This window comes from Neomonachus schauinslandi, chromosome 13 (genome assembly GCF_002201575.2).
Source record: "Neomonachus schauinslandi chromosome 13, ASM220157v2, whole genome shotgun sequence".
In the NCBI taxonomy this organism is placed as follows: Eukaryota; Metazoa; Chordata; class Mammalia; order Carnivora; family Phocidae; genus Neomonachus; species Neomonachus schauinslandi.
This window is the reverse complement of record NC_058415.1, coordinates 55887055-55912747: the sequence shown is the minus strand read 5'-3', so window position 1 is coordinate 55912747 and position 25693 is coordinate 55887055. Positions and strand designations below refer to the sequence as shown.

General features: G+C 40.4%; 1 protein-coding gene across 2 annotated transcripts; it reads left to right on the top strand.

Moving 5' to 3' along the window:
• Window positions 1-4570: 4570 nt before the first annotated feature.
• Window positions 4571-25445, top strand: SMU1 (SMU1 DNA replication regulator and spliceosomal factor). 2 transcript variants are annotated; one of them, XM_021691810.2, is made up of 12 exons: window positions 4571-4720; window positions 8779-8989; window positions 10520-10672; window positions 11867-11977; window positions 13309-13437; window positions 14872-14991; window positions 16728-16844; window positions 17452-17579; window positions 18523-18649; window positions 20987-21154; window positions 23298-23450; window positions 24522-25445. In XM_021691810.2, the coding sequence occupies exons 1-12, from the start codon at window positions 4695-4697 to the stop codon at window positions 24618-24620; spliced, it is 1542 nt and encodes a 513-aa protein (XP_021547485.1). In that variant the 5' UTR covers window positions 4571-4694; the 3' UTR covers window positions 24621-25445. The 2 variants fall into 2 exon arrangements, with proteins under 2 accessions (XP_021547485.1, XP_021547486.1); XM_021691811.2 differs by lacking the exon at window positions 23298-23450.
• Window positions 25446-25693: the final 248 nt, after the last annotated feature.

Here is a 25693-nt window from a genome sequence, read left to right as displayed (position 1 = left end):
CCCACCCCCCTCTAAAACCCTCAGTTTGATTCCCAGAGTCCATAGTCTGTCATGGTTCGTTTCCCCCTCTAATTCCCCCCCCTTCATTTCTCCCTTCCTTCTCCTAATGTCCTCCATGCTATTCCTTATGTTCCACAAATAAGTTAAACCGCCCTTTTGACTGTAGGGCTAGGGCCACACTGTAATCTCTGAAGGGAACAGGATTGCTCTTTGGGAGTTACAGAAAAGCACATTTTGTTCCAAGTTGGAACAGGTGGCTTTCAATCAAGTGGGTATATAAAAGAAAAAAAATGAAAGTCCTTCATCAGGGATGATGCAGAAATTCCTGCTCTGGAAAAGGAGGTGGGAATTAAAAAGGAGAAGGTTGGGGCGCCTGTGTGGCTCAGTCGTTAAGCGTCTGCCTTCGTCTCAGGTCATGATCCCGGGGTCCTGGGATCGAGCCCTGCATCGAGCCCCGCATCGAGCCCCGCATCGAGCCCCACATCGGGCTCCCCGCTCTGCGGGAAGCCTGCTTCTCCCTCTCCCACACCCCCTGCTTGTGTTCCCTCTCTCTGTCAAGTAAATAAAAAATCTTAAAAAAAAAAAGAAGGTTGAGTTATAAGACCTATAAGTCATGTCCCGCCTCGAATAGGTAGAATTGTGTGCTAATTTTTCTCTAGACTTTGCCTTATTATCACGTTAGATGAAATTGATCTCGTTTAATAGGAAGGGTCAATCTTTTGCCCCATTTTGGCACTCAAATATTGACCCTGCCTTCTACTTCATTTGCCGTTTGGAGGATCTCTCTCCCCTATAACCTCTCCTCCTTAATAACAAGTTAGATATCTGGAGATCCAGTTTATAATGGAAGCTTTTCTGTGATCAGCCTGCCCTCTGCTGGATTAAGGAGATAGACTGCAGAGACACGACGTTTGGGAAGGGCCCACTTTGTGGAAAGGGGACCTGATCAGTAAATTAGGATTTCCCTTGGGGGTCACTCTAGGCCATTTGTTCACCAGAAATCAGGTCTAGGGATGCCTGGGTGGCTCAGTCGGTTAAGCGGCTGCCTTCGGCTCAGGTCATGATCCCAGGGTCCTGGGATAGAGTCCCACATCGGGCTCCTTGCTCGGCGGGGAGCCTGCTTCTCCCTCTGCCTGCCTCTCCCCCTGCTTGTGTTCTGTCTCTCTGACAAATAAGTAAATAAAATCTTTAAAAAAAAAAAAAAAAAGAAATCAGGTCTAGGAGGCTGTAACCTAGTCCCTACGTGGAAAGTGAGAAGCTTCCTGATGAATACAACTGCCTGGTTTAGAGGTTAGAAGTTGTGTTGTTGAGTTTCTTTACAGATAAAGAGATACGAGAGACCTCATTTGTCTAGTGGTAAAAACAAAACCTCATAGACAAATTGGTCTTCTAGTAACTGCTAAAGTTTATCGTTTTGCTAATAAGGGATCAGAAAGATGACAAAAGTTTATGCTTTGGGTATGAAAAGGATATGGAAATTGATGGGTTATATAGTTGGGATACAGAAGACTTACATAAGCAGCTAGTTTAGGGGGAAAAAAACCTTCCTAACTAGGTAAAGACTGCAGTTTTAGGACACAGTAACAAAAACATCATCTTTAAATCTGCTATTACAGAGGAAACATGGATGAGGAGAGTATGTGATGTCAGAGATATTGGCTGTTAATCAGAGATTAAAAATCCAACACATCTAAGAGATAAAGGATGAGGCTGCTAACTGTAATAAAATTTCATTTCTCAGGAATGGTGTCTTTTTGTCGTGGATGCATAAACCACAGACACAGCCACAGATAAGCTCTGATTTGAAAAAGGCCGCTTGGCAACAGGGATTTTTAAAATTTTTAATTAATTAATTAATTAAAGAGAGAGCACATGAGAGGGGGGAGGGTCAGAGGGAGAAGCAGACTCCCTGCCGAGCAGGGAGCCCGATGCGGGACTCGATCCAGGGAGTCCAGGATCATGACCTGAGCCGAAGGCAGTCGCTTAACCAACTGAGCCACCCAGGCGCCCAACAACAGGGATTTTTTTTTAAGGCAGTAAGTGGTGCAGATAGAATACAGTTTATGTGCACCCTCCCACCCCTCACTGCCCCCACACCTTTTTTTTTTAGTTTAGAAGCAATTTTTATTTCTCTGAAATTAGAATTATCAGAGATTGAATTTTTCCATATAAGTTAAATTTTCAGATAACTGATACCTGCACCTTTAAATACTATAACTTCTTGAAATTCAAAAAAATATTTTATGTTTATGAAAAATAATTTTAATGATGCAGAAAAATGAAGAGAATAAAATATTAGTCCAAATCTTATCATCCAGATGAGGTTAGGTGAATATCACTTCAAAGAGCCTTTACATATATATACAATAGAAGATTAGATAGATACTTAGGTAGAAGAGGTTCACAACACTTTTTCTGAAAATAGGCTAGACGTGTTTTGGATTTTAGAATTTTTTTATTTTGAAAAGATAGCATGGTTTATATGCTGTATATCTTATAATATCTCCCAGCAGGATCTAGGCAGTACTCCATAATTAAATATGTTAACATTTCTGCATATGAATATTCACACTAAAAGATGTTTAAAAAACTGCAAACAGCCTTACTTAAATTCAGGACAGATTGTGCTGCCAAGTAACTTATAAAATACCTTTAATTTTCACAGCTCTTTAGATTTCAGAATTTTAGGTAAGGAATTGTGGACCTGTGCTTTCCTAGAATAGGATAATATAATACATGTTATTTTTTTAGAGAAAAAACAACCAATTTAATTGTACCTGTAATTGACTGAATAAAAAGAAACTAAAGTGAAACCAAAGGAATTGCCTCACTTTACATAAATGTTTCTTTTTCAAAATAAGTATTATTTTCTAAAATATTTTTCCAAGGATAAAAAAAATAGAGTAAGAGATTGGAGTCATTATGTTGAAATTATCTGTGATGGAGATCTACCCTATATGCTCTCAAGTACTATTAGACTCAAGGTCCTCCAAATATTTGGTAATATTTCCTTTGGTATCTTGAAATTCTTAGATAATATAATCTACTCATACAGATGAAAAAATAAATATAATGCCTAATACATATGAAAAAACTGTTATAAAATATAGCAATATTTATTTCAATATTTAAATCCTTGGGTCTAAAGTTGTTTTTTTTTTTTAAGATTTTATTTTATTTATTTGACAGAGAGAGACACAGCGAGAGAGGGAACACAAGCAGGGGGGAGTGAGAGAGGGAGAAGCAGGCTTCCCGCTGAGCAGGGAGCCCAATGTGGGGCTTGATGTGGGGCTCAATCCCAGTACCCCGGCATCATGACCTGAGCGGAAGGCAGACGCTTAACGACTGAGCCACCCAGGCGCCCCGGGCCTAAAGATTTAATAGGAGTTACAAGAGAAGCTATTCCATTTAAAATGAAGGCAGAGGTGTAGCAGACACTAGAATAAAACGTGTGGTTAAATAATTATAGAGAAGACTTATTTGTGTAAGTGAAATAGGGACGTATCCTTGATTGAAGCAAAAATAACATGACAAGTACTAGGTGGAGATAATGAATATGCTATTGTTGAAAATGAGCTGGCTCTTCAAGGAAGATGTAATAACTATGTTGTGTCATGGGATGGGATAGTGGAAGAATCTCAGAAATCACACACCTATCTCACCGCATGTTGGAGCAAATATTTAGATTCTAAGACCTTTGTTATATTGGAGACCATGTCTTTGAAGAGTTGATGGGAAATAGAGAAAGATTTGAAAAAAAAGCAGCAGTATTTAAGAGGCTAGAGAGAAACTGTGTGCAGAACTTTGGGGACAGTATCAGATAAGACTGAAAGCCAACAGGAAATCTCCAAATAAATCATTTCAATATGTAATTTTCACAACATAGATTTCTTACCATTTTGCTGCAAATATTTTTTTAAAATTTATATAGAATGGCAATACAGTATTTTAAAAACTAGCCTTTATGAAATTCATTGACACCACATTTCATTTGTCTCTATTAATTTAATAATGTATGGTTTGAAATCTAGAAAAAGGAGTCTCAAGTCTCCCTTTGAACAATTTGCTTTGGTTTCACTGTTTTTCTAGTAATCTACCACTGCAGTGAAACTCTTTTAAACTAAATACTTAGTTGGAAATGCTATAAATACTTTAGCTTTTTCCCAGAAGTGGGTATGCAAATCCCAACTATGTCCCCAACTTTTTTCATAATTAGACTGATTAAACTGTTTTGGCTTCAAAGTCCTATTATTCTTTTAAATCCATCTTTCTGTTTATTTCTTCCCACTTAACTTTTCCTGCAAATGTTGGCTAGTATTCCACTGGTTTCGAATGTATTAATCTCCCAGTCAGGTACTGTGAATTCAATCCTATCTTTACACCTAGTCAACTAATTGCATCAGATGGAAAGCAAAATTTCCAAACCAGCGCTTCTAAGCAGTTTTCCCTTAGGGAGGAGATGGGAGAATTCTTTTCCCGAGTAGGCGGAGCAGGAGCTCAGACGCAGACCTCTAACAGCCTCTCGAAGCTCCGCCCCTCACGCACTCCACGCCCCTCTGTCGTACACGCCGTTTCCGGAGCGGGCGTCTGACGTCGAGCGGAAGTGGTGTAAGGCGGCCGCCGGAGGTGTATTTGGTGTGTTGCGCGACTGGGCCTAAGAGTGGACTGGTTTGTTCCCTCGTGAAGATATCACTATGTCGATCGAAATCGAGTCCTCGGAGTGAGTCCTGCGGTGGCGGAAGTTTGCGAAGTGGTGGGGGCGGGGAGGTGAAGGGTGTGGAGTGGAAGATGCTCAGGGGGAGGCGTCTGAGAGCCTAGGGAGTGGAGGGCTTCTCCTTGCCTACAAAGAAGCTTCTTGGATCTGGCTACGTCGGAGGCGGGCCCACTAGAAAGTCGCGGACGAGAAGCCCACAGCCCCATGGGAGACTGCACGGGGCTAGGAGGAAGGATAGGCCTTGAAGATCTGAGTTCTAGCCGTCGCCGACTCCTGGCGCGTTCTGTGACTGATCAGATTGCCCATCCATTCTGGACTCCAGTCTAATTACCTGCACAAGGGAGCTTGGATTCTAAGTTTCCTTCTCTTCCCGCTTCCCCTGTAACAATGTGATTCGTTTCCTCTGTGCTTATATGGCCCCTTTGCGTTTCTCTGCCCAGCACTTACTTACCCAGTGTTGTAGCTGTTTCTCTGCCCACCCTACTGGCCTGTGTAGGCGCCTAGGAGCTCCTTTTCCGTATAGTCCCAGTGCTTAGCAGACCGTAGAGCCTCAATTACTGCCGTTGGAATGAATGAACGATTAGCTGTTTTATGAAGCGGTATCTGGCGCTGAATTTTGATTGGTCAGAGAGTTCTCTGTAGCTACAAAGGAGAGACAGAATTAAGATTGGGCCAGAAGAATGATCTACTTGGGGGGGGAGGCGGACTAATGACTGAAGAAGGTCTTTAGTGAACTTTTTAGGACTCCACCCTCTACCTTGCCCTTGCCTATACATAATAATTAAACCAGCAGACATTTGTGTCTTGAGTGCAAGTAAGGGAGAGGACTTGTCCTGAAGACCTGCCACAGGAAGAAGGGAGGTTTATTCATTCAACAAATATTGTCTACTATGTACTGTTCTAGACCCTGGGGATGCAGTAGTTAACAAAACACAAAAATCCTTCCCTTTATAGAATGTACATTGTGATTGGGGAGGGCCCACACAACAGACAAAAACAGTAAGTAAAATATGAGACTTAACAGATGGTAGTAAGTGTTGTGGAGAAAAAGCAAAGAAGAGTGATAGTGCTGGCAACTAAGACAACTAAGTCAGGGCAGGAGTTGGAAAGGATTCCGTGCTTTGGGGTCTAAATAAGAGCAGACACCAACCATTCTCCCATCCTTGGGCTGCTGCATGCTTGTTCGTTCGTTTGTTTTTAAGATTTTATTTTTAAGTAATCTCTACACCCAGTGTGGGGCTTAAACCCACAACCCTGAGATCAAGAGCCTCACACTGTACCGACTGAAGCAGTCAGGCACCCTTGCATGTTTTTATTATCAGTAATAGCTACTAGTTAGTGAGTATTTTCTATGCCAGTCATGCTATTAACAGTATAGTCAACCCTACAGGGTAGGTATTTTTCTTAACAGTTGAGGAAACACGCACAGAGATGTTAACTGACTTGCCCAGGGTCACAGTAAGTGACAGAACTCTGATTCAAATCCCAGCCTATCTCCAGAGCTTTTAGGTCTTTGTGTATTACAGTTGACCCCCAAATAACATGGGTTTGAACTGCGCAGATCTACTTATCTGAGCATATTTTTATCGTATAGTACTGTAAGTGTACTCTTCCTTATGATTTTCTTTTTTCTAGCTTGCTTTATTGTTAGGACACAGTTTATAATACCTATAACATACAGAATATATGTTAATTGACTCTTTATGTTATCAGTAAGGCTTCTGTCAACAGCAGGCTATTAACTTTTGAGATTTTGGGGAATCAAAAGTTAAACACAGATTCTTGACTGTGCAGCGGGTCAGTGCCCTTAACCCATGTTGTTCAAGAGTCAACTGTACATTGTGTTGGAAGAAAGTAAATTTTGATTTGAGGTGTGTCAAATATGAGATTTTTACAGGGAGGGTGCCTTTTTTGGGAGTGCAAATGGAAGTATCCTAAGAAAGATAGTAGGTGCTAAAATAGCAGGGATCTAAACCTGAGTATCTCTCAAAGGGGCCGTGAGAGAAAAGACTACTTAATGCAAGTAGCAGTAATCAGTTTCCTTCTGCAGGAGTTTTTAAGAAGAGGGTGTTTGCTTTCCTGTCAGGGATGTATGCTCAAGAGCCACATTGTCAGTTTGAGCCTTCATTTTTCCATTTATCTCTGTTACTTGGTCAAATCCTTATCTGTAAAATGGACATAATAGTAATACCTCATAGGATTGTTTTGAGGAGTTAATGAATCAATATGCCTAAAATACTTAAAACGGTACCTGGTATATAGTAAGTGCATAATAAACAGTAAACATTGTTCATTTTTTTATGTTTATTATTTCTCTCTGATAGAATTGACTAAATTCCAATCTGTAATTCCTTCCAGCCAGGACAGTCTGACCCTCTATTCTCCTGCTGTCCGTAGAAATACAGTATGAGGGGCGCCTGGGTGGCTCCGTGGGTTAAGCATTCGACAGTTGATTTTGGCTCAGATCATGATCTCAGGGTTGTGAGATCAAGCCCCACAACAGGCTCCATGCTGGGTCTGGAGCCTACTTAAGATTTTCTCTATTTGTCCCTCCTTCTGCCTCCCCTCTTTAAAAAGAAGAAGAAAAAAAAAATACAGTGTGAGCCACATACGTACTTCTAAAGAAAGAAGGAAAACAGTGTATTACAGCATTGTACAGTGAAGTTTTACAGTCTATATGAACAGATTCTTCACCAGATTCCTTACTAAGCCCAAGATCAAGAAGTTTTAACTATAGGGGCGCCTGGGTGGCTCAGTTGTTAAGCGTCTGCCTTCGGCTCAGGTCATGATCCCAGGGTCCTGGGATCGAGCCCCGCATCGGGCTCCCTGCTCAGCTGGGAGCCTGCTTCTCCCTCTCCCACTCCCCCTGCTTGTGTTCCCTCTCTCGCTGTGTCTCTCTCTGTCAAATAAATAAATAAAATCTTTAAAAAAAAAAAAAGAAGTTTTAACTATAAATAACTATATTTAACTATAAATAACTTAAAAGTTTTGTCACATGTTGAAAGTGGTTGCTTCTCTCAATATTTGGAAATTATCTGGCTCCTCTTTTCCCTTGGGAAAGTGAATCCACAATGTTTTTATTTCACTTGTCCTGAAAATTTGGTAATAAAGGCAGTGGGTAGATGTTACTTTGTTTTGCTTTTACATACAGTATAGTTCTACTTATTGTTTAACAAATCCCCATTAAGAAAATCTCAATTCGTATTTTTTTTTATTGTTTAAAAGAATGGACCAAATCATCCTATAAGCATTTCGAGTGTATTGTGTCAATGACTGGACTAGGTTTAAATATTTCACAAAAGTGGACAACAGTAGGGGTGCCTTGGTGGCTCAGTCGAGTAAGATCAAGTCATGAGCTCAGGATTGTGAGATCAAGCCCTGGGTCCATTCTCTCCCTCTCCCTCTGCCCCTCCCCGCCATGTGCTCACACACACACACTCTCTAATAAATAAGTCTTTTTTTTTTTTTTTTAAGATTTTATTTATTTATTTGACAGAGAGAGACACAGTGAGAGAGGGAACACAAGGAGGGGGAGTGGAAGAAGGAGAAGCAGGCTCCCCGCAGAGCAGGGAGCCCGATGCGGGGCTCGATCCCAGGACCCTGGGATCACGATCTGAGCCGAAGGCAGACGCTTAACGACTGAGCCACCCAGGCGCCCCAATAAATAAGTCTTTTCAAAAAGTATTCAACAATATAATCATACATTATGCCAAGTTAATAAGAAACTTGGCATAATAAAAAGATCTCATACCTTGGAAGTAAGAGAGTCACCGTAGTACCAACTCCTTTTCTAGCTGACTGTGAGACACTAGGCAAATTATTTCTCCTTTCTAACCCCAGTTCTTGAATTTTGACTTGAAGGTTGGACTAGATGATCCTCAAAGTCCATTGTACCTCGAGATTCTGTGATTTTTGGAAAGTTTTACTTACGTGATAAAGAACTGGAAAGCAAAGAGTGAAAGGAGGATGGCCGAATAGAAGAAATAAGCTAGGGGGGCTTTATTTTGTGGACTCTCTTGGTGTGTGAGGATTCCTGAACTAAATGAGTTGCTTTCTTTTTTCAGTGTGATCCGTCTTATCATGCAGTACCTAAAGGAGAACAGTTTACATCGGGCGCTAGCCACTTTACAGGAAGAGACTACTGTGTCTCTGAATACGGTGGACAGCATTGAGAGTTTTGTAGCTGACATTAATAGTGGCCATTGGGATACTGTTTTACAGGCTATACAGTCTCTGAAATTGCCAGACAAAACCCTCATTGACCTCTATGAACAGGTAAGAGTGGAGGTGATGCTGATCCCCTTCAGTTGGTTTATTGAGGGTCCCCTCACTGGGAAGCATCAGCGAGCATTCCTTGAAGTACTGTGGGACTGTAACAGCCCTTAAAACTTATACTGTCAAGGCTTGAGTACTACTTTGTATGTTTTTTTTCCTCTTTTTTTTTTTTGAAAAGCCAAGATTTTCCTAAATTAAAATTATTTTTTAAGTGATCATTAAATAAACTGTTCTGATACCAAGTAGAGTATTACAATTCAGTTCTGGCGCTAACCACCCAGAGTTAGTGCAGACCCTGCAAGCTAAAGGCCCAGCCCTCCACAAGAGTCCCTTTACTTCAGACACAAGATGCACTTTTTTGGGGTCTCAGGCCACCCACACTCCTGACCAAGTGGCTGCATATCTGGGTCCCCATGACCCCTTAAGAATTGATAATTCACTAGAATGAATCACAGAACTCAGGAAAGTGCTGTATTTATGATTACAGTTATATTATCAAGAATACAGATCAGGACCAGCCAAATGAAGAGACATATAAAGGTGAGGTCTCGGAGGGTCCTGAGTGGAGAGCTTCTAATGTTCTCTCCCTGTGGAGTGTCTCACCTGGCTTATTAATGTGTTTACCAACTAGGAAGCTCCATTGGGGTTTTTATTGGGGTTTCATTCAATCTTCAGCTCCCCAGCACTCCTTGGAGGTTGGGCTGGCTTAAAACCCCAACCCTCTAATGTGGTTGGTCTTTCTGGCAACCAGGCCTTTCCATGAGCTGTCTCCATAGCATCACTCAGATGTGATGCAAGGGGCTCATTAATAATAAAGATATTCCTATCATTAGGAAAATTCCAAGGTTTTTAGAAGCTCCATGCCAGGAAACCAGGACAAAGATCATATAAATTAGTTATTATACCCTTGTATAATAACAGAATGGGCTTTCTGGAAATAGGAATGTAGTGTTGTTCAAAATAAAAATAGGATAGTTTGTTTATTTACAATCCACATGAGTTCAGTAATTCCCCAAAGAAAATTTCATTTATTGGAGAAAGGTTTCTCTGGAGCCCTTGGAAATATTCTCATCTTTAGTTTTTTCAGTTTCTGTATTCTGAACAGTAAGCCAGAGCGGAGAGGAGATGGGTAGATAAAAATGAAAGACAGAAGTTGAAAGACTGGGGTGGCTCAGTTGCTTAAGCGTCCAACTTCAGCTCAGGTCATGATCTCAGGGTCGTGAGATTGAGTCCTGCGTCAGGCTCCGCCACTCAGCGGGGAATCTGCACCTCCCCCTCCCTCTGCCCCTCCCCACCTCGTGCTCCCTCCCTCTCTTATAAATAAATAAGATCTTAAAAAAAAAAAGAAAGAAAAATTGAAGTTGCTATTTATAATTGCTTCATTTATCCACCTGAAAATGCTAGGGAAAAGAGAAAGGAATATTTCCTAATATTGGAAATCATGTTGGGAGGCCATTTCTGAATCAGAAATTGTACTGAAAGAGTACTAAGAGAATGCATTGAAACAGACATTTTCTTTCAATTTTCCAGGTTGTTCTGGAATTGATAGAGCTGCGTGAATTGGGAGCTGCCAGGTCACTCCTGAGACAGACTGACCCCATGATCATGTTAAAACAAACACAGCCAGAGCGGTATATTCATTTGGAGAACCTCTTGGCCAGGTCTTATTTTGATCCTCGTGAGGTATGACAAGAAGCTCTTGTTAACTTAAAAAAAAATGCAATAATCTGTTTTTTACCATTTTATTGGATACTGATTTTGATTTAATTTTTGAGAATGATACTTTACTGTATATGTGTGTTGACTGGAATTTACATATGCTAAAGAGAATAATCTTGTTCAATTTTCTGAATATTTGAAGGTCTTCCCTCCCCTACACATTCCATTTTAGAGGGTTGTATGTTGATTAGTAAAGAAGCAAAAAATTTACTGTGATATAATTTCCACATTAGCCCAAGTACTTATTTGACCCTGAAGTGCTGCCTGACGGCTAGCATATTTACTGTGCATTTGTGTCCCTTGGCCCAACAAGTGCAGTTTTCTCTCAATGTTTTTAGTTCTTAGAAAGCTCGTGCTTTTGTCTGAGCCAGTTATGCTTACTGGTAGAGTGTGGTGACAGATACTCTTTTCTTCTTCCCAAACCTTATTACATGTTTCACTGTTTCATTGTTTCTCACCCAGCCTTTTACTAGTCTAAATAGGAGGAAGAAGAATTTAATAGGTCCTAGAGAGTGGAAAGTTAGGGTAAACTCACAGAAACCATGAGGATAAAGGAAGGAAGTTTAGATTACCATAACAGGATTCAAGTTAGAGGTGGTGAAGAACTTCTGGGCTGGGAGTCGCTGGACTGAAGTAAATGACCAAAAAATTACTAAAAGAATCCTCAGCTCTGCAGATTTTTCAAAAAACTGGAAAAACAACTCTGGCTTTGATGTGGTTTACTTGGACCCTTTCAGAAATAACAGTGTGGATTGGCTGACCTCAGGTCTCTCCCAACGCATACTTTTGAAATGCAAGTGGGGAGAGTTGGGAGTTGTCTTAACTAATTAATATAATTAATCCCTTCTTTAACCAGATATTTTTTTATATATATTTTTTAAATGTTTCTACTTGGGGCAGCTGAGTGGCTCAGTCGTTGGGTGTCTGCCTTCGGCTCAGGTCATGATCCCAGGGTCCTGGGATCAAGTTCTGCATTGGGCTCCTTACTCAGCAGGGAACCTGCTTCTCCCTCTCCCTCTTTGCCTGCAGCTCCTCCTGCTTGTGCAGGCTCTCTCTCTCTGTCAAATAAATAAATAAAATCTTAAAAAAAAAAATGTTTCTGCTTGATGATTATTGTTGTTTTTAAGTAAGCACACTCCTATCCTTCTCCTTTTTCAGGCATACCCAGATGGAAGTAGCAAAGAGAAGAGAAGAGCAGCAATTGCCCAGGCCTTAGCTGGGGAAGTCAGTGTGGTGCCTCCGTCTCGTCTCATGGCATTGCTGGGGCAGGTAATTAAAGTCTGTGGAACTGAAATTACCCTGAACTCCTGGTACTGTTTCCTATATATAAACTATATGTACAGGCTAAAGAAATCAGACATCCTTAGAACTGGGAACTGCCTGTAGAGCTGCTTGTACCAGTACCTGTTCCATGCCGCCCTCATTTATCCTGGGAGAAGCAGTATAGATTAGTGGTTAATAGCACAAGCTCTAGAGTTAGTTAGAATTAAGATGGTCGTAGAATTTATCATCCCATTTGGGATGGCTTAAGGGTGCTGTTGTTGATCATTGTGCCAGGACACTGTCAAAGGCAAATTGGAATAAATGTTTACCATAGTTAGAATCCAAGATCTCTCACTTACCAACTAATGTCGGCTTTGGCACATTACCTAACTTTTCTGGACCTTTTTTTTTTTTTAAGTAATCTTTACACTCAATGTGGGGCTCATAGTCCCAACCCTGATCACATTAAAAGCTCAAAAATCGATAGGAAAAATAGTAAAAATACAATAGATAAGTGGACAAAGAACATAAATGAAAATAAGAGTTGGCAAATGATCTAGCCTAGGACCATCAGTCTCCAAAATCCATGATTTTTCCACTCGCCATAATGCAGTCACAAACACTGTTGAAGCTGCAACTTTTTGGGAAAACGGTCTGGCGGTGTATATCAAGAGCCTTAACCATTCATATTCTTTTTTGGATTCAATAATTTTTCTTCTAGGAATCTATTCTCAGTGAATATTATCCCTCAAATAGAAAAAGCCTTATGTTCAGAAGGGTTTATTGTGGCATAATTTAGCCGTGTAAAAAATTGGTAGCAGTGTGACTGTCCATTAATATATCAATTAAACTGTTAAAACATTCACCATGTAGGGTATATTTTACAGCCATTGAATTGATAGTTATGTCATTGCATGATCTGAGGATAGGTGAAAACAATATAAAATTTTATATAGAACATCATTACAGATATGTTAATAAACACACGTAAGGGGGAAAACACTAGAAGGTATACATAAAATGCTAACCAACAGTGGCTCTATTTGGATGTTGGGACTGTGGGAGATTTTTGTTTTCCAAATTTTATTTATAATAAAAGTCAAACCTCTAAGAAAATAGATATGGAAATACGGACCTGTTGGCTCTCAGAGTTCCCTTGCACCCCAGGATCAGCCTGTGTTCCAAAGACACAGAGTTGCACAGATTATGTTGTCTTTGGAGGGCCAAAGGTGTGTGGGTGTGGATGGTAACCTGGTCCTTTCGGGCTGGGCTTTGAGCAGTCAGGACGAGATCTTAGAAGCAGCCAAGCAGGTTAGTGTGCGTTTCTTTGCTGACAGGCACTGAAGTGGCAGCAGCACCAGGGGTTGCTTCCTCCCGGCATGACCATAGATTTGTTCCGAGGCAAAGCGGCTGTCAAAGATGTGGAAGAAGAAAAGTTTCCTACACAGCTGAGCAGGCATATTAAGGTAGGATCCTTAGATACTCAGCCATTTGCTCATCATTTGTTGAGGACTCTGTGCTTGCTTAGCCAGGCTGTGTGCCAGGAGCTGACAACTTTCAGGGTTGCTGCTGGTGACCACTGGGGTCCTCCTGGGGTCTGGCAGTGGCACCCCTTAGGTGTATATCCATAAATTTGGCAGCTGGCCCATCCTCTGCCCTTGCACTTCCTCCCAGGAGGCCTTCATTTGGAAGCATTGGTTAGCTCTAACCACTAACATTGGTTAGCTCTTTGGGTATGCCTGGAACTAACTGTGAGCTTTCTGTGTATTCGCCCTGTTCATCATTGCTGCTTTTGCCTGTTACATGTCCGGCAAAGTACCAGGCATGGACTGTAAAGCAGGCTTGTGTGGTGTTCGAGGAAAATAATTTTATCATCTCATGGCTGGTTCATGTTTTTTGTTTGTTTGTTTGTTTGTTTATTATTTTAATCTGAGACTTTTCTAGCACAAAGCACAATCACGAAATTGCTGCAATTCCCAGAATTTCAAGCCTATTTGCTACTTCAGCATCTCCTTTCTATTAGTTTCTCTCTGGGTTTGTGCTCTTACTGAATTTATGGATTTTGAAATATTTCATATTCCTCAAATCTTGGATCTTTGGCTTAGGGCTTTGAATTTATCTTTTCTGGATTATATGTTCTGATTCGCATGTAAAGATATTTCTGAGTAGCACTGTTCTATTTACCTGGCTGAAGCCTTGAGACAGAAATCCATTATAATTATGCTGCTGGGCTAAGATTTTCTTTTATAAAGACTTTCCTTTTCTGGCATTTAAAACGAAATTCATAATAGAGCTTTTCTCTGTTCTCATTTGTCTAATGTTCTGTAGTTTTCATCTATTACTGGGAACATCATTGCTGGTAAATGCTCAGGATACATCTCCTAGGCAAATAGTCTGTCAGCTCTAATTCTAGAGTCAGTCAGCCACACGTTATCACTTGATTAAATGAAGGTCATGAAAAGAAACCGGATGGAAAATTTGTTTACAAAGCAGTATAGGAAAACAGACATTTATTTTGAAAAACTGAATTGTTGTCCCCTACATGTACAACATATTGTCTCATACTGAGTGTGAAAGTCATACTGATAGTGGCTGCTTCACGTAAAAACTTACTCAGTGTTTTAATAGGATTATTTGTTCCAAGTCCTTTCACATTGCTTTGGAAATATCAACTTCACATTAAAAAAAACCTAGTTTAAACTGAGAGCCCAGACCTAAAACTGGTCAGAGAAAATATATCCATTGTCTCTGTGTCCAGATACAGAAATACCCCTCCAATACTCCGTAATATAGGCTAGCTATGACTTTGTGCTAGGGCAGGATTTCTCAAAAGGTTAAAATGGAAATTGTTTTAAGGTCAGTAGATAAAAATGCATGTTTCATTGTTTCATTTGAAACAGTTTGGTCAGAAATCACATGTGGAGTGTGCTCGATTTTCTCCAGATGGTCAGTATTTGGTCACTGGGTCTGTTGATGGATTCATTGAAGTCTGGAACTTTACGACTGGAAAAATCAGGAAGGTAAAGTATTTAAAATAGATTAACTTTTCTAATGGGAGAATTATCTATTTTTTGTTTTTAAATTATCTGTTATTTTTACAATATAAGTTTATTTTTTAAATGAATAATATATACATCTGATACAACATTTTTTTAAAGATAATATTTGTTTGAGAGAGAGAGGGCTAGCTCGAGCATGAGCAGGGGGAGGAGCAGAGAGGAAGGGAAAGGGAGAAGCCTACTCCCTGCTGAGTGCAGAGCCAGACTCAGGGCTCCATCCCAGGACACTGAGATCTTGACCTGAGCCGAAGTCAGACACTTAACCGACTGAGCCACCCAGGTGCCCCCATCTGATACAACATTTTATAAAACAGAACAGTTATTCAGGAGCAAGAGCAAGAGTCTTGCTCCTATCCTTGTCCCCCAGCTGGTCAGTTCTCTTCCTTGGTCCAGCCACGGTCATCAGTTTCTTATGTAATCTTCCTGGAATTTCTAGGTATATGTAAGCAATTACTTATTGTTTCTAATCTAATGTAATTGTAGTACTAATTGTTTCTCTTATTATGAATGAAATTGAATATCTTTTTATATGTGAAAAGCCACTAATATTTCCTGTTCTGTGAAGTCTTCGTATCGTTTGTCTATTTTTCTTTTGGATTCTAACTGATTTTTAGGAAGTTTGAGGAGATCAATCTTTTTAATATGTATTGCAAATATTTTTCAGTTTTGACCGTTATCTTTTGACTTTGCTCATCATTTTGTTTTATAGACTTAATTTTTTTGTATCATTATATTTATCCATTTTTTTCTTCTACAACTTCTAGTTGCTTTCATGTTTCATTTTATGTTTAATTTTTGATCCATTGGAATTTGTTTAGGGGGATGAAGTTGGTGTAGATCCAACGTAATTTTTTTCCTAAATAGGTATTTATTGACTATCCACTGATTTAAAATATAATCTTTATCATAGAATACTAACTTCCACTCCATGGGTAGTGAATTCATGAGTGGTTTTCATTTTCTGCTTCATATATTTCCTTATAGTTTGCTTCTTTTTTTTTTTTAAAACCATGATGCAGGGCGCCTGGGTGGCTCAGTCGGTTGAGCGACTGCCTTCGGCTCAGGTCATGATCCCAGGGTCCTGGGATCGAGTCCCACATCGGGCTCCCTGCTCTGCGGGGAGCCTGCTTCTCCCTCTCCCACTCCCCCTGCTTGTGTTCCCTCTCTCGCTGTGTCTCTCTCTGTCAAATAAATAAATAAAATCTTTAAAAAAAAAAACACAAAAAACCATGATGCAGTCTTACTTTGTAATTAGGAAAAGATGAAGATACTTTGTTCTGAATAGTAATGGATGATAAAAGAAACATCACAAGTCGATTAGTCAATATATGGCTTTAGGAAAAGTAGCCGACAATTTGGAAAAGACATTGGTTTTTCACATCATACCCTAAAATAAATTCAGATACATTAAAAATGTACAATGTAGAATTGTAGGGGAATTTTGCATGGAAAAAAGATCAGTAAGCAAAAGGGTGTTATATTGGAATTTTTTAGAGTATTAATTTGAAGTGTACAAAATTACTTATTCCCAGCACTAGCAGTGGTTCATTAGGAACATGTGTACATGGCACTAGTATTTGCTTTGGAAATTCAGAGTAGGCACAATCCGTTATTCTGCTTTTAGTGGGTTTGTAGAGATCTGGCGTAACTGGGGGTTTTGTGTTATTTTGGTAACTGCTTATCTTTGTTTCCTTTAGGATCTTAAATACCAGGCCCAGGATAACTTTATGATGATGGACGATGCTGTCCTCTGCATGTGTTTCAGCAGAGATACAGAAATGTTAGCAACTGGGGCCCAAGATGGAAAAATCAAGGTATTTATTAGTGGCACAAACCTTTATATGTAGACATTTTGATACTTCTGCAATGAGGTAGTGTTCCACATGTGATAGCTTAATAGTAGCAACTTTGTTGAGCATCAACTTTATGCTAATTTACTTTTTCTTGTTTAATCCTAATAACTCTGCCTCAGGAGGTTCAGTAATCAGTTTAAGGTCACACAGTTGGTAACTGATAGATTGGGACTTCAACTTAGATCTGCTCCTCATGCCCTTTCTGCTGTACCACCCTGGCTCACCTTATATGATGTGTTGCACTTTGGGGTTTTTTAGGGAATGGGGTGGTCTGCTGTTGATTAGCTGTGGTTTGTATTTAATTGCTGGTGAAACACCCTGGGCTAGATAAAATTCAGAAAAGTCTCTGCTAAGTGAACTTTGAGTCTGAATTTTTGTTTTAATAATTTACAAGGAAAGAGGTTTAAGTTTCAGAGGATTCAGTTATTGCACTGTGAAGCAGCCATATTCAACTGTTAGCATGCATTTTTAATGCTATTTTAGTATTGAGCATTGCATCTTGCTTGGCTCTGCAGGCTAGAGTGGGACTCTGTTTACAAGTTTTTACTATTTTTTTTTTTACGTAAAGGTATGGAAGATTCAGAGTGGACAGTGTTTAAGGAGATTTGAAAGGGCACACAGTAAAGGTGTCACCTGTCTAAGCTTTTCTAAGGATAGCAGTCAGATCCTTAGTGCCTCTTTTGACCAGACAATTCGGTAAGTAAGAGTCCCCAAACTCCCTCACTTGGGTTTGCTATAATGAAGCACTGGAGGGAGGTACTCGTGATTCCTTATGCTTTCACCAAGATGGTGTTATATGAAGAGTCAGTGTATGTGAGACCTCATTATTATTTTGTTCATTTGAGTCTACCCAGAAGAGAGAAAGGGATTATAGCAGTGTTTCATGTTTCTCAAAGTGTGATTTTTGACCCACCTGCAGCAGAAGCACCATAGAGGACATATTACAAATATAGCCAAGACCTAGAAGTATGTCCCTGAACAGAAGTCTATGGTATTATTGGCATATTTTCTTCCAGTCTTTTTTTTTTTTTTTTAAGATTTTATTTATTTATTTGACAGAGACACAGCGAGAGAGGGAACACAAGCAGGGGGTGTGGGAGAGGGAGAAGCAGGCTTCCCGCCGAGCAGGGAGCCCCATGTGGGGCTTGATCCCAGGACCCTGGGATCATGACCTGAGCCAAAGGCAGACGCTTAACTACTGAGCCACCCAGGTGCCCCTTCTTCCAGTCTTTGTGCCAAGCTTTTGTTTTTGTTTTGTTTGGTATAATGAAAATTTTACTACATACATAATTGCATAGTCCTCTTTCTTCACCTGATATTATAAATTGAGCTTCTGTAATTCATTGAAAGAATATTTGGTCCCAACTGCAGTGTATAGAATATTTTTATTACATAAACTATTTTTTTTTAAGATTTTATTTATTTGTGAGAGAATGAGCGAGAGAGAGCACACACGAGTGGGCAGGAAAGGCAGAGTGAAAGGGAGAAGCAGACTCCCGCCAAGCAGGGAGCCTGATGTGGGACTCCATCCCAGGACCCTGGTTTCATGACCTCAAGGCAGACTGTTAACCGACTGAGCCACCCAGGCGCCCTGCATTCTATAGAATATTAATTGTAAATTTCTTTTTGTTTGTGATAGAATTCATGGTTTAAAATCTGGGAAAACATTGAAGGAATTTCGTGGCCATTCCTCCTTTGTTAATGAAGCAACTTTTACACAAGATGGACATTATATTATTAGTGCATCCTCTGATGGCACTGTAAAGGTTAAGTATTTGCTACTGGTCTATTTTGGGGTTTCTATTGTCCTTTGAAGAGTTTTCAGTGGTGATGATAGTGATGATTGTGGTGGAGTAAACTTCTTTACTAGCTGTTTTCAAGCTGTAAATGAGTGGAGTCTGAGACAGTAGTGATATTCTTTGGTGAATCCCTACTGAAGGACCTCCAGTTTCAAACTTACATAATCAAAATAGACTTTATCGTGTAGGAAAAGAGGAAGGGTGTGGAGGCCTGTATTAAGTCACACCCCATTTATAGTGGTTAAAGTCTATCTTGATAAAGGTATGGTTCACCCACAATAGTCAAGTTTACAAAGGGCTTAGTGGCCAGATAAATAGATCTTTTTTTTGTTGCACAGTCTCACCCGACCCCTGACCCCCCAACATTTTAGGGGCCTTCCCAACAGCATTTGTAGAGAGGCAGGAGAGGTGTAGAGTACAACTAAGCCCTTTCTCAAATATTCATTTACTGTCCTCAGCTCTCAGCTGCAAGTAGTGGATCTTCAGCACCTTAAGAGGTTTGGTTATTTTATTTATTTATTTTTTTTAAGGTTTTATTTATTTGACAGAGATAGCGAGAGCAGGAACACAAGCAGGGGGAGTGGGAGAGGGAGAAGCAGGCTTCCTGCCGAGCAGGGAGCCCGATGGGGGACTCGATCCCAGGACCCTGGGATCATGACCTGAGCCAAAGGCAGACGCTTAACGACTGAGCCACCCAGGCGCCCAAGGTTTGGTTATTTTAATAGCAGGCCTCATTTCCTAAAAGAGATGACAAATCCAAATAGAAAATTGCTGGAGATCTTTGAGACAATCCCATTTATATTCTGGACCTGCTTTTATTTAATTTTTTAAAAAAGATTTTATTTATTTATGAGAGACAGAGAGAGAAGGGGAGGCAGAGGGAGAAGCTGGCTCCCCACAGAGCAGGAAGCCCGATGTAGGACTTGATCCCAGGACCCCGGGATCACGAGTGGAGCCGAAAGCAGCTACCTAGCCGACTGAGCCACCCAGGTGCCCTAGACCTGCTTTTAAATTGCCTTATGTGTGTAGTTTGTGGCAGAAGACCTAAGCATTTTAACACAAACGCCTAAAAGACCACCCTCTGAAATTGCTTGTTCTGGCTTGAGAATTGAACCAGGAACCTGAGGGTAGGAAAGTCTTCCTCAGGATGGTTGGGGAGATACACAGAGCTCTTAGTACTTTAGTCATGGGATTTGCCCTCTTTGTGCTTTGTATATGGGCCTTACAACTTGTACAATGCCAGTGGGAGGTTGCCTGTCTATCCCTCTTTGTTTTGTGGTCTTTTCCTTTAGTTCTTCAGAGAGTCAGGTAAAGCATCTCACTGACTTTTTGGACAGAAAACACTGGGAGCCTTAGAACTCTTTACTTAAAAGTTCATTTCTCTCCTGAAGGCAATTGGGCTTTAGAGAACAGATTGGGGCAGATGGTAACAGTATAAATTAGGAAAATAAACACTGGGGAATTAGTGGGGCAGTTCTTTCCTCCTGTTTATAGGTATTCAACGTCTGTTTTATGCTAAGCTCTGTTGAAAGCACAGAGCAACCAATGCAGTCCGTGCCTTTGAGGCTTTTGTGTCTGTGTACCTCGTTAAGTGAATGGGGTCCAGACAATGCCATTCAAGATTTGGTCCATTTTTCTCTCAGCACATCTCAGATTTCAATAACTGTGATGTCTGATTTAACCCCAGCAGTTCATAACAGCCCAGAAGGGCAAGGTGAAAAGCATTAGGATGGGGACTATTACCAGAAGAGATGTTGGGCTGGGAGAGGTAATACACGTGTCCAAGAGTGACTTCTGCTTCATGGATCCTCATGTGTGTGTCAACACTGGCTTCTCTTCAGTGGTTCAAGCTGTACTGGAATCATTTGTGGAGCTTTTTGAAAAATGGACATGTCTATGCCCCACCCCAGAGCTATCAAATCAGAATCTCAGGATAGAGTCCTGAGCATACAGTTCTAAAAAGCCCGTGTTTTATTTTGATATCCAGATAAGGATAGCTTCTGGTTGACAGTAGCAGTGTTGATGCGTGGCAAATTTTAAAGATACATAGCTCATTAGGAAAATTTTGTAAGAAAAGATCATAGCCTTGTGACTTTTGTTGATACCAGTTAATCAGCAAACATGATAAGTGCTTACTATGTATATGGCAAAGCTAGGTATTTGATAGGACTAAAAATCAAGAAGCTTTTTTTTCTGAGTCAGTTTTATTCGTTTTTAGTTACCAAATGTTCATTTTTTTAATCCCCAAACTTTAGAAATTCTTATACCCCAAAAATGTTAACACCTTAAATTTTTGTGTTATAGATCTGGAATATGAAGACCACAGAATGTTCAAATACCTTTAAATCCCTGGGCAGCACTGCGGGGACAGATATCACTGTCAACAGTGTGATCCTGCTTCCTAAAAATCCAGAGCACTTTGTGGTGTGTAACAGATCAAATACAGTGGTCATCATGAACATGCAGGGGCAGGTGAGTGCTCAGAAAGTGCCTTTGTACGGATCCTGTGGGCCATTCCTAAATCATGCCTTGGTTCTGGCCTTCCAGTAACCAAATACAGGTCCATCACTCCAAAAACCGTATATAATTGACCCCAAAACAATACAGGGGTTAGGGGCACCAACCTCCTGGACAGTAATCTGCATATTACTTTTGACTCCCCCCAAAACTTAACTACTAATAGCCTACTGTTGACTGGAAGCCTTACCGATAACATAAACAATTAACACGTATTTTGTATATTGTATGTATTGTGTATACTGTATTTTTTTTTTTTTTTAAGATCTTATTTATTTGACAGAGACAGACACAGTGAGAGAGGGAACACAAGCAGGGGGAGTGGGAGAAGGAGAAGCAGGCTTCCCGCGGAGCAGAGAGCCCGATGCGGGGCTCGATCCCAGGACCCTGGGATCATGACCTGAGCCAAAGGCAGTCGCTCAACCGACTGAGCCACCCAGGCACCCCTATATACTGTATTCTTACCATAAAGTAAGCTTAGAGAAAAGATGTTATTAGGAAAATCATAAGGAAGAGAAAATACATTTACAGTACCATATTGTATTTATTTTTTTAAAAATCCATGGAGTGCTGGATCAGTTAGAAGAGCATGCGACTCTTGATTTCAGGGTTGTGAGTTTGAGCCCCACACTGGGTGTAGAGATTACTAAAAAAAAAATAAACATTAAATTAAAAAAATCTGTATATAAGTGGACATGGGCAGTTCAAACCTGTGTTGTTGATAACAGTCCCTGTCTGAGTAAGGGAGCTACAGTATGTGGATTACTAACTCAGTACGTCTCCTAGTTACCACACGATCTAAGGTAGAACTCGAGTCATAGGAAAAGGGCAACAGTGTCTTCATGATATGTATTTGTAATCGGCACTTTTGTAGCACCAGGGACATTAGGAGTGTCAAGATTAAGGTCTCAAGCCCTGGGAACTTGTTGTGGTGCTACTGACATGTTGGCTTGGGCCCTTGGGGATTCTGCTGAGCATGGAGAAGAGCCAGGGGTGGTGTCTGGAACCGTCTCTCCATCCCATTAGCTCTTATCACTGATAAATTTGTAGTTTAGAACCCATGGTTGAGGGCCATCTGGCTGGCTCAGCTGGAAGAGCTTGCAGCTCTCGATCTTGGGGCTGTGAGTTCAAGCTCCAGGTTGGGTATAGAGATTAAATAGAGACACAGACAGACTGACTGAACTAACTAACTAAACTAACTTACAAAAAAAGAGCACATGGTTGAGATGGCTGGTCTGCACTATTTCCTGGCTCCCTGCATAACCAGCTGTAGTTGCCCACTTCCTAATTTTCTGCTGGTACATCATATGTAACCATAGTACAATTATCAAAAACCAGTAAATGACATTGATACAATACTATTAATTCAAATACAAACCTTATTTGGGTTTCACTAGTCTTTACATGCGTTCATTTTGAGGCGACAAGTTCCATGAAATTTTATCAGATGTATAGATTTTTGTAACTACCACCACAATCAGGATACAGAACTGTTTTCATTATCCCCAGAGGAACTTGCTCATGCTACAACCTTTATAGTCAAACTTTACCCCCACCCATCCCTAGCCCCTAACGACCACTGATCTGCTTTCCATTATTGTCATTTTGAGAATGTTGTAAAAATGCAATCATATGGTATGTAACCTTTTAACCTCTTGAGATTGCTTTCACTCAGCTTGATTTATGATGATGTGGTGTATACAATAGAGCAAGCAAGGTCTTGGAGACAGAGTTCCATCTTGCATGAGGAAAGCATCCCATTCTGTTAGAGGAAACAGTGGAGTATAAGTCCACAGAGCATTGAGAACTGGTAGTATATTGATATAGAAATTGTTTGGGTGGTAATGAATTTGCTTCAGGGGAAAATGACAGTAGACTAAAGAGCACGGTTGGTAACTTGGGATGTATGATTAAGTTTAGATAGCTTATCCGTGGAATATTTCCCAGGCAAGAGGATTTAGCACACGATGAGTGTAATTGGTGATCTAATTATAAATGTCAGGAAACCAAAATGCGGAATTAACAATGTAAAGATGTTAGTTAAAACTGCTGCTAATGCAGATGTTTTGTTTTTGCCTTGGGGTATGGTATGATTTAGATTGTCAGGAGCTTCAGCTCTGGTAAGAGGGAAGGTGGTGATTTTGTTTGCTGCGCCCTGTCTCCCCGCGGTGAGTGGATCTACTGTGTTGGGGAGGACTTCGTGCTCTACTGTTTTAGCACAGTCACTGGCAAACTGGAGAGAACTTTGACAGTGAGTATTACTGACTTGAGGCCATCTCAAGAAATTTAATACTTATGTCTTTCTGAACTCTGAAGTAAACCTTTTCCAGACTGCTGTGTGAAGCTTGGTATCTAAAAAGTGTAAAAATTGCATCACTAAAGAAAATATAGGGCCCGTAAGTAATGGTATGGAATTACCTCCTCTCTCAGGAAAGGTCATCCTTCAGTGAGCCCTCAGCTGCAAGTGAATAGAATGGGTGGACATAAAGCAGAGAATAAGAAAGGGAACATGCCTGTCTAGCTAGCTAGATTTAGCCATATCCTCCCTGCTGGGATCAGAGAGTGACAGATACATCTTATTTCTTGTTATGCCACAGTGTGATAGGAGTTAGATCGTCTTTCTCCATCTTTTAGTTGTGTCATTTGGAATATGTGGCCTCCAAGGTCTCAGGAGGAGAAAAACTAGCTGAGGGCTACACTGCATGTTTTTGAGACTCACATCTGGAAGTGGCTTATGTTACTTTGTTCCTCATTCTTTTTTGGTTAGAATTCAGTCACATGGCTGACTAAATGCCAGGGGGACAGGGAAAATGTAGTTTTCTGTGGTCCAGAAGGAGAAGTGCTATGAACATATAAAAATTTATATACATACCCATGTTAGAAAATCATCTCTTGGCCTCACATGATTCTTGGGTGAGCTTTTGATGCACCTGCCCTGTCAGGCCTCCATACAGATCTCAGGGGTGCCTAGCTGAGGGGTCTGGAAAATACAAGTTCACTGAGTTGATGGAATCATTTGGTCTTAGCCATTGTCTTACAAAATAGTGATGGTGAGTAGGATCAGCTGTAATGCAAAAGTGATTTGGGACAAAGCATTATTCACACATTATGAAAAACAGTACAAAAAATGTGAACTAGCAGAGTGATAGCCTCATTTGTTTTTGTTTTGTTTGTTTAGCCCTCTTCAAGGCTGCCTTAGGATCGATTTCTTTGGTGAGAAGTAGAAGCTTCACTCTTTCTCCCTCCCACTCAGCTCTGGAAGCGTCTTTGGGGTGATTTTTATAGACCTATATCCTCTAACCCAGTACTTTACTTTTCCCAGGTTCACGAGAAGGATGTGATTGGTATCGCACATCACCCTCATCAGAACCTGATTGCTACCTACAGCGAGGATGGACTCCTAAAGCTCTGGAAACCCTAATTTCCACTTTTCTTTTAAAACTTGCTTGAGAGCATGTACTTAAGTGAAGACATATTCATGTATTGCTTTTTTTTTTTATTTAAGGCTACCTTTTCTAAGCAATTGTCTGAATTAGGAACAAGAATAATTTTGTGAAAATTCAATTCATGTTTAAGTAGCAGTTACCCTTTTATATGTATTTTTAAGGTATTCATTTATCTGTTTCTAATTGGGGCAGTCACTTAATGTTTTCAATAATCTACCTGAAGAGTGAAATACTGCTGTTTCTAGAAGAAAACTGTACTCCTTTGATTTGAAATAGTGATTAAAATGTACCTCCTGCAGTAAAACTTGTGAATAAGTAACTATCCCATATTCAGTAGCTCTTTGCTGGTCCGTTTTTTTAAGGTGTTAATAAACTTTACCCTTTTCGGAGGCTTTGTTTTTAAATGTAAGTAAGTGCTCATCTAGTTTACATATTTAGAATCAAGTGAGGAGGGTGGGATAAAGCATTATTAATCCCAGTACAGCAGGAAGTCTGTTCCTATTTAGAAAGATAGATTGAATGTAAAAATATGCGATAGGAAGGTGCATAGGATACTCATTTCATTGCCCTCACCGTCCACTCACTCTTCTTAGCTGTGCCTTCTCATGTGTTCTGGCCAACTCCAGAGACTATCATCTCCATCTTCTGGGTAGTACTAGTTGCAGGATCCATTATGAGAATTCAGTTTTGGTATCTGAAGTTTTGGCATTGAAAATGTGCTATTTGTTCTGAAGGAAATTAGAAAAGGACCTGAGATTTAGAGAAGTCTTTTTTTGCTATGTGCATCCTTACCAGTTAAAAAAAAGCCAACAAAACTCTTGAAAATACTTTGTGCACATGGGTGTCTTTTATGTTTCAACCAAAGATGTATTCAGTGCACTGATGTAGATGTTGAAGGTGCTGTGCAGGGATCATTTCAAGAAATTGAGACCTTGGGGCGCCTGGGTGGCTCAGTCGTTGAGCGTCTGCCTTCAGCTCGGTCATGATCCCAGGGTCCTGGGATCGAGCCCCGCATCGGGCTCCCTGCTCGGTGGGAGGCCTGCTTCTC